Source organism: Trichechus manatus, unplaced genomic scaffold, assembly GCF_000243295.1.
Source record: "Trichechus manatus latirostris isolate Lorelei unplaced genomic scaffold, TriManLat1.0 scaffold00008, whole genome shotgun sequence".
Lineage (NCBI taxonomy): Eukaryota > Metazoa > Chordata > Mammalia > Sirenia > Trichechidae > Trichechus > Trichechus manatus.
In genome coordinates this window covers 27021117-27030858 of record NW_004443944.1, presented here as the reverse complement: position 1 = coordinate 27030858, position 9742 = coordinate 27021117, and the positions used below count along the sequence as shown (strand labels likewise).

The window sequence follows — 9742 nt, the reverse complement described above, 5'->3', positions numbered from 1 at the left end:
CCATCAGGGTCTCTCTGTTGTGTTCCCTGTCAGGGTGGTCATTGGTGGTAGCCAGGCACCATCTAGTTCTTCTGGTCTCAGGCTAATGAAGTCTCTGGTTTATGTGGCCCTTTCTGTCTCTTGGGCTAATACTTTCCTTGTGTCTTTGGTGTTTTTCATTCTCCTTTACTCCAGGTTGGGACCAATTGATGCATCTTAGGTGGCCACTTGCAAGCTTTTAAGACCCCAGACTATGCCTGGCACATTTTAAGTGCTCAAAAAGTGGTAGCGATGACCATATCATGGTTTTGGGCACTGTCGTTCCACTGTGGGAGCACCAGATGGCGACAAAGCACATGTCTTAAGCTTACTCACATTCTACTGAAAGGACTGCTGGACATGAAGATTGGATATTTTCAGGAGCCCCAGTGGCACCGTGGTTAAAGTGCTCGGCTGCTAACCAAAAGGTCGACGGTTGGAACCCACGAGCCGCTCCACAGGAGAAAGATGTGGCAGTCTGCTCCTGTAAAGATCTATAGCCTTGGAAACCCCATGGGGCAGTTCTGCTCTGTCCTGTAGGGTCACTATGAGTCAGAATCGACTCCACGGCAGTGAGTTTTTTTTTTTCAACTGATCCCTAATTTATGCAGACAGAGTGAAGTATTTTCCTTCCTTTCTCCCTCTGGCTTTTTTCAAACTTCTGGTTAAAACTCATTTGTCTTAAGACTCATATTTAAATTTTATTCATAAAATTGAAATGATTTTTTTGTTGTTAAAGTAATACATACACACAGTAAAAAATCAGATAATGACATCAGATACGACAGAATGGCTATTAGTGAAAAGCATCAATCCATTGCATGGCCCACTTTACCGTATTCTCTGTCCCACCCACCAGGAACACCCATTTTTTTCTTCATTGTGGTAAAATACACATAAAATTTATCATTTGAACCATTTGAAAATGTATAATTAGTGGCATTAAGTGCATTCACAATATTGTACAACCATCACCACTCTCTAGTTCCAGAACTTTGTCATCACCCCATATGAGCACCCCATACCCATTCAGAAGCACTCACTTTTAACTGTTTTTATTATCATGTCATTTTGAATAGCTGAATTCTGTGTTACCTCAATCAGAGTATTTAGCGATGTAACTATTAGATAATGTTTCTTGGGGTTGTATTGTGTACCTACTCTGTGCTAGGAACAAAGGCATCAGATGACAAGTGCATGGTATGTCTGAGGAGTTGCAGTAGGCTGGTAAGATTTTGGCTAGAGATGGGGGTGATGATGAAGCTGGCACAGAATGAGGGTCAGTCATGACGACATTTTATGCTGTGTCAGAAATTTTGGATCTTGTTCTTGTGTCAGAAATTTTGGATCTGGTTCTTTTTTTGTGTGTGTGCATTAGGAGAAAGTTTTCAGAGGACATTAGTTTCTCATTCGATGGTTTGTATACAAAGTGTTCCTCTCCCCACAATGTTCCTGCCTCCCCTCCATTTCCGTCCTAGGTTCCCTGTTTCCTTTCATCCTGAATTGCTACCCCTTCCTGCCTTCTCGTCTTTGCTTTTGGGCAAATACTGCCCTTTCGATCTTGTATATAGCTCGTTCTAAAGAACACATTCCTCTCGGGTGGTTTTGTTTATTTTATGGGCCTGTCAATGGTTTGGCTTAAGGTGATCTCTGGTAATAGCTTCAGTTCCAGTTCAGAAGGGTGTCTTAGGGCCATAGTCTCGGGGGTTCCATTCTCTGTCAGACCAGTAAGTCCGGTCTTTTTTGTGAATTTGATTTTTTGTTCTGCAGTTTTTCTTCTGCTTTGTTTGGGACCTTCAGTTGTGATCCTGGTCAGAGCAGTTGGTAGTAGTAGCCAGGCACTGTCTAGTTCTTCTGGTCTCAGGGTCCTGTAAGCTGTGCTTCATGTGGTCCAGTAGTCCTTTGGACTAATTGCTCCCAGACACCCTTTTAACTCAGTACTGAAGTCACTCCTGAAGTTCACTCTTCAGCCAAAGATTAGACAGGTCTATGGGGCCAATGGAAATATTGGTGGTATAGTCGTTAATAGTCCTTTGGACTAATTGCTCCCTGGGGTCTTTGGTTTTCTTAATTCTCTTTTGCTCTGGACTGGATCTTGTTCTGAGTATAACAGGTATCCACCAAAGGGTTTTGTTTTTTTGTGTGTGTGGTGAAGATACACGGAACAAAACATACCCCATCTCAATTATTTTTACATGTACAATTTGGTGACATTGATTGCATTCTTCAAGTTGTGTACCCATTCTTGCTATTCTTTTCTAAATCACTCCACCAACCATTAATATAAACTTTATGCCCCGCCCCCCAGCAAAATCTTCCCCTTTCTCCCTCCCTCTTACCCCTAGTAACTGCTAATAATCTTTGGTTTCTGTGTATCTACTTTTTCACATAAGTAAGATCATAACAATATTTGTCCTTTTGCGACTGACTTATTTCGCTCAGCATGATGTTTTCAAGGGTCATCCACACTGGAATGCATCAGGACTTCATTTCTCTTTATGGCTGCGTAGTATTCCATTGTGTGTATATACCACATTTTGTTTATCTGTTCATCCACCAAAAAGTTTTAATAGCAAAGTAGCATGGTTACATTTGTATTTTGTAAAGATCACTCTTGGAGCAGTGTGCAGAACGGATGGCATGGCTTGAGACCAGTTAGGAGACGGTTGTAACAATCTAGGTGGGACATGTCAAGGGCCTGAACTAAGGCATTGACAGAAGTAAGAGGGTGGGAATTGGGTTTGAGAAATGAACAGGAAGATAGGGCTTGGAGGGGAAAGTCAAGAATGATTCCCAGGTCTTGGGCTTAGGTAGTCAGGTGCATAGTGTTGCCCATATATGAGCCAGGAGGTCCGGGTGAAGAGACAGGTTTTAAGCTCATTTTAGCTGTGTTGAGCCTGACTTACCTTTGGAGACATCTAAGTGGAGACCTTAATGCAGTTGGAAGCAGAGGTACTTGTGTGCTGAACTTAAGGACTGTCTTAATCTTTACCAGAGTTACCACTTATTGACTTTATTTTCTGAGCACCTACCGACGTGTCAGGCAGTAGGCTCTGCTCTGGGGTCATAAAGACCATAGGACATAGTTTCTTTTTTAAAGGAGCTTGTTGTTGTTGATAGGGGCTGTTGAGTTGATTTTCGACTCACAGCAACCCTGTGTGACAGAGTAGCACTGCCTCATAGGGTTTGCTAGGCTGTAATCTTTATGGGGGAGCCCTGGTGGCACAGTGTTTAAACACTCAGCTGTTACCTGAAAGGTTGGCAGTTTGAATCCACCAGCTGCTCGTTAGAAACCCTATGGGGCAGTTCCGCTCTGTCCCATAGGGTCACTATGAGTCAGAATCAACTTGATCACAATGGGTTTGGTTTGGTTTTTGGTGTCTTTATGGGAGGAGATCACCAGGTCTTACTCTTGCAGAACAGTTGGGTGGGTTTGAACTGCCAGCTTTTCAGTTAGCTGCTGAGTGCTTAATCTTTGTGCTCCCAGGGCTCCTTTAAAGGAGCTTACAGAGTAACAGAGATGTTATTGTTAGTTGCCATGTTGATTCTGACTCATGGCAACCCCATGTGTGCAGAGTAGAACTGCTCCACAGGGTTTTCAAGGCTGTGACCTTTTGGAAGCAGATTGCCAGGGCTTTCTTCCAAGGGCATCTAGGTGGGTTCAAACCACCAACCTTTTGGCTGGTAGTTTGCGTGCTTAACTGTTTGCACCACCAGACCAAAAAAGATGATAGATCTTTAAAAATACATGCTATAAAGTGTTACAGGTAAGGAAGGCTTCATATAGGAAGTTAATGTTGAAAAATGAATAGATGCTCACTAGGTGATAGGTCATTCCAGAAGGATAAGAAAAAGTTTGAAATGATCTGACCTACCTCAAGACCTTATGAGGACAGTTTGCACCAGATGTCTCCTTCAAGTCAAACATGCACAAGTCAGATTTATAGCACGCTGTCTTTTCATTTGAGAGTATGCTGGTAGCAACAGCCCAGAAATGACAAACCCCACCCTCCACTCATACTCACAACCAGTTAGGATAGTCAGAGATTCCTGGGATTTTTAGGCACTACTGTCAAGTTTAAAAAAAAAGAACCCTTTGCTGTCAAGTTGATGCCAACACATAGTGACCCTATAGGACAGAGTAGAACTGCCCCATAGGGTTTCCAAGGAATGGCTGGTGGATTCGAACTGCTGACCTTTTGGTTAGCAGCTGAGCTTTTACCCATTGCCACCAGAGCTCCGTCTCACATACTTTGGGCATGTTATCAGGAGGGACCAGTCCCTGGAGAAGGACATCATGCTTCGTAAAGTGGAGGATCAGGGAAAAAGAGGAAGACCCTCAGTGGGATGGATTGACACAGTAGCTGCAACAATGGGCTCAAACAAAATAACAGTCATGAGAATGGCGCAGGACTGGGCAGTGTTTCATTCTGTTGTACATAGGGTCGCTACGAACCAGAACTGTCTTGATGGCAGCTAACAACATCAACAACTGTCAAGTTATACTCAATTTCTTACTGCCTTGACCAACTTTCAAAAACTGAGAAGGGTTCACCTGGACACTGGCCGTGATTGATGCCTTCAGAGGTCTCTTCACCTCAGCCACTGTCTAGGCCTACATCCATCTAGATGCAGTGGAAATGGTTGCTTTCAGTGCCTCAGTGATAAAAAACTAAATCTTAAGTAGTTCATACTTTAAGCCATTTATGATGGCTTAGAATTCTACTGGCCGTTTATAAAGCACCTATGCTTTTTTTTCCCAGTCATTGCATATATTGCTATTTAACATTGACTTTTCCCCCCTGTTTAGAAAGCATGTGCCTTCATTAAATCCAACCTTGATCCCAGCAATGTGGATTCCCTTTTCTATGCTGCCCAGTCCATCCAGGCCCTCTCAGGGTGTGAGGTGAGTACAGGTTCCTACATTTAAACTTACTTTAAACTGTAAACCATTTTTAAAGAGAGGATTCACGTCAGATTATTTTTTCTAAACAATGAAAGCTCAGTAAGAATCCATGGTGTGGATGGGAATTCTGATCTTGTGATTTCTTTTTTCTTCCCCCTTAAGGGAGTGTAGTGTGTTTATTTTTCCCTTGACTTTTTACTTTTTATGGGTTTTAAATAATTTTTTCCTATAGTTGTTGCCTCTATTCTGGGAAGCCTTGATTTTTCTTTCCATCTCCTTTGAACATTTAAAAATGTTCAAAGTAAAGGAAGAATGCCCCACACCAGATTTCTAGAGATCCATTTTATTGAACATAGAAGAACCATATAAATAAACAAGTGCTTTGTCAGCATCTTCTCAGAAGTGTTGTGCTGAGGTTTATTCTGATGTCTGGGAGTGGGGGGTGGGGAATGGTCATGTGCTAGGCAGGTGTGACTTTGGCAGTTGTTCTGCATGCCATCTTTGGCATGCCTGCCACAAATTGCCAGCACCTGTTCTAAACCTCTCTGTCTGCCAATCCATTCTTAGATCTCTATTTCAAATGAAACGAAAGATCTGCTCCTGGCAGCCGTCAGTGAAGATTCATCTGTTGTCCAGATCTACCATGCAGTTGCAGCCCTGAGTGCCTTTGGCCTCCCCTTGGCATCCCAAGAAGCACTGGGTGCCCTGACCGCTCGTCTCAGCAAGGAAGAGACTGTGCTAGCGTGAGTCACCATCTATGAGTGTTTCTCAGGCTTCATTTGTCTCAGTCCTGTCCTAAGAGGGTTCATTCATCAGTTCAACAAGTATTTTCTGGGTATCTTCTACGTGCCAGGCGCTGTGCTAGACACCACAGACATAGCATTGAGCTAAGGCAGATAAAATCTCTGTCTTTTTGGAGCTTACATAGACATAGCCTTCCCCAAGCTGCTCAGGCAGAAGGCAAATACTGAGTTAAAGCATAAGCGCACGGCCACATTGAGAGGAAACTTGCCTTTGGAGGTTAGGGTGAGGCCAGTTTGCCACAGTGTCTTGTGTGAGGCTTGGCTGAGGCGCCAGATGTTGGCGTTGGAGGCTTTGCAGAGATGGAGGGCTTATGGGATCTCTTGAAGTCATGAGTGACAGCGTCTGGTGGGAGAGCTGGGTATTCAGAGGATAGAGTAGTCTAGGCATCAGACTCAGCAAAAAGCTTAAGTGAGGGAGAAGCACCTTATAGGAAAGGGACTTTGAGCAACTTCTGTTTATTATAAATTTAATCGTAACCATCTTAAGGATGTTTGCTATAAACTTATAAGTGATAGTATGCGTAATTGTTGTTTAACACTAAGACTCTTCATTTAAAACATTTTTTTTTCTGTGTGTCCCCCCATTGAATTGTAATCCCTGAACGAGGATATAGAGTACCTCAAGTCCTGCATTTGTTGGTGCTCCATTTCAGTGCCCAGTTAATTTAATTGTTTATTAAGAGATTGGTGACACCAGTTTCCCATTGCAGACCGTTTTGATTTTTTCCCAGGTTTTTTTTGTTTTTGTTTTTTGCTGAGAACGAAATTGTTTGTAACTTTGAAGCTTTCTTAAGGGCAGAGTTCACAGGTGGTGGATATTCTCTCTCTGTCACTCTCATACCTAACACATGCTCAGGTGATCAGTAATCAGTGACTTTAGGCTGATAACTTTTCCTAGGGTTGACGTTTTATGCACACTTTTCCCAATACTTTGGCCCTTGTGGTCCTCTGATTTCAGTTCCACATTTTGAGCTCTGCTCATAATCCCTTGTGGTGGAATGCCTTTCCTCAATCACCACCATCTCATGTCATGATCTCACTATTATCACCTCACTCTGATGCCATCTTCTACAGAAAAATCTTCCCGTTTCTCTCTAAGCAAAAAGGAAAATCTCCTTCTTTAAAACTCCAGAACAGTAAAAGCACAAGGGAAGTGCATCCATTTTGGAGTCAGACAGACTTGAGTTTGAATGCCAGCTCTGTACCTTCCTTGCTGTGTGACTTTGGGCAAGTTACTAACCTCTCTGAGCCTTATCTGGAAAATGGGACCAATAATCCTTACATTATAGAGCTCATGTGAGGATTAAATGAGATAATACATGTAAAGAGCCTAGCACAGTGTCTGGTTCTTAGTGGGCCTGCAACAGATGGAGTTTCTTTTCCTCTGGAGCACTTCCTTGTTAAGTACCTTTCTTAGGGACCTGGTTACTTCCTCCTTCCTCGATTCTGTTGTCGTTATTTCTCTATTAGGTTATAAGTTTCTCTGTTTGCAAAGCTTGTAGAGCCTGGCACATGATAGATGCCCAACAGAGTTGTTTAATAAAGGCTGAAACTACACTTTTGTGTTTCCGCTGCCTTGTAGAAAGAGCACATGCTTTGGATCAGTTAGAACTGTGTTCAGATCCAAATTCTTCTACTTAATACCTCTGTGACCATAGGTGGGCTATTTATCCCACCCCCTGACTCTCAGTGTTTTTATATGTAAAACAAAGAAAATGATATCTGTCTCATGGGTTATTGTGAAGATCAAACCTGGCAGGATGCCTTATATAATAAAAAAACCTTGCTGTTGAGTTAATTCCAATTCACAGTGACCCTATAGAACAGAGTAGAACTGCCCCTTAGGGTTTCCAAGGAGCAGCTGGTGGATTTTAACTACCGATGTTTTTTTGGTTAGCAGCCAAACTCTTAACCACTGTAACACCAGGGCTCCTGCCTTATATAATACTATTACCAATTTTCCCTATTTAAGGAAATTTGGCATAAATGAGGACTCTTCTAAATGGACCCTCTATATTTTAATGGACTTATTCTAGGAAGTATATGTTCATAAACTTGTCTTGAATGGAAAAACAAAATATTTCTAGGTTTGAATGAACCATCTGAAAAGTTGTCATATGGTCTTTCATGAACCAATTTCTTTGAATCATCTGCTGTATATTAGCAACACAGGATCTGCTTTTATGGTGTTTGAATATAATGCTCCAGACGGAAAGAAATTGCTGGCTGGGGAATAAGTAATTAAACCCAGTGGCAAAACTTCCCTAAAGCTAAGTGGATTAACTTCATGATAAAACTTCTGAGGTTGTTACCAACATGATGCTCATTCCAAAGAAGAGGAAAATGGTATCTTCACTGAAAAGTTCTTCCTGGGTTATCTTAGCAGGCTTTTCTAAGCTCAGCATTTATCATGGGCAGTTAAGGAGTTTTTAATCTTGTTTGGAAATTCAGGTTTCATTTTCTCAAGTGCATTATAGCAACAAGTATCCCATAGGAGTCGTTGAATACTCTGGGGCTTTCCTCTCTGTGAATTGTGACTCCTGTGTTTTCCCACTTGTCATCTTAATGGAATTAGTTTTCCATGGAGGGAATCAAAATTGTTATGCTCTCAATCTAAGCAGAGAAATTCTCGCTCTACGTTCCCCGACACGTTGACTTGGTAAGTGGTGGTTTTACACAAGGGCCCAGCCATCTCTTGGGAATTAGAGGGCCATGGGAGGGCCTGAGCCCAGTCACCTTAACCACCAGGGGGCCCCAGTGTTCCCTAATCGCCCAGAAAAATGCCACTTATATTTTCTAAATCATCTGCATTTAGAGAATAGACTCTAATAAAAAAATTGTATGTGCACATAGCTGTCACATTCCACCTTAAAAAGTTTATCTTACAGAAATATAAATGGATAAAAATATGCAAATAAGGGTTGTAAGTTACAGCATTGTATAACAGTAAAAAATTGGAAACATAAATGTTTATCAGTTGGAGATTAAATTATGGTACATCCAGGCGTTAAAATACTAAGTTGTTAATAAGAATGAAGTACATTTATGTGTACTGATGTGGAAAGATGCCTACAATATAGTAAATTAAAAATAAATTGGAAAACAGTTATCCTTTGGGGGTAGATGTTACAGGAATTTTACCTTTTTCTTTAATAATGTATTATTTGAATTCTTGACAAATAAATACTTTTATAATCGGAACAAAATGATAAGGAAAAGAGAATAGACTCTGGTTTTGGAACCAGAACTTCTTTTCCTTTCCTTTTATTTAATGCCTGAAGGTTTAGTGACTTCCAGGTCTCCCAGCAGGATGATGACATCATGCACATCAGCCATTGAGCTCATATTTATCGAATGCTTTGTGTTTATAGTGCATTTTCTGGTTTCAGAAGAGTTGCTCCAAATTCTACCCAACAGTTTCCTCTTCCACCTGCATATGTAGACTCCACATTTCTTTGGTCTAGGAGTAGGAAAGATAGAAAATTAACAGGCTTAGTGTTTTATACAACATAGGTGATGACAGATACCATATTTTTACACAGATAACACGTGTCTTCTGCATTTGTTTGCCAGCTGCGCCCTCCTCACTGTGAGGTATTTTCATAAGCTCGCTATGCTAATTTCTGTTTTTACAGCAACATGTGGAAGAGGATTAGCATGGCGGTGCTTGTGAGGGAGCCTCACGAGGGGGAGGGCTCAGCCAGCAAACAAATGCAGAAGGCACGCATTATTTGCCTAAAAATACAGTACACCTTGGTTGAGTTGAATCCTGTCTCCCTCAGAGCATATGTCTTATTAACTTAATTAATTCATAGTCTTAGTGTCCTGTATGTGATGCCAACAGGAACAAAATAGATTTTGTGAGGGGGTAAGCCTGTGACCCCTCTTCTCTGTGCCTGCAGTACTTAAACTGCTGTTGCCTGGATTGCCTTCTCAAACTGCCATGACCTTTTCCAGTCTTTGTCACATCCTTCCCAACTAGGTTGTAAATAAGCTTCTTAAGGGCTGAGACTAT

The 9742-nt window shown here is 41.7% G+C and overlaps 1 protein-coding gene across 4 annotated transcripts in view; it reads left to right on the top strand.

Annotated features, from left to right (window-relative positions):
- RPN2 (ribophorin II) overlaps positions 1 to 9742 on the top strand; it is a 68111-nt gene that overhangs the window by 21412 nt on the left and 36957 nt on the right. For all 4 annotated transcript variants that reach the window (XM_004370364.2, XM_023724798.1, XM_012558885.2 and 1 more), the window contains 2 exons: positions 4829 to 4924; positions 5492 to 5667. In XM_004370364.2, the coding sequence (XP_004370421.1) occupies positions 4829 to 4924; positions 5492 to 5667 (272 nt within the window). The remainder of the gene's footprint in view (positions 1 to 4828; positions 4925 to 5491; positions 5668 to 9742) is intronic.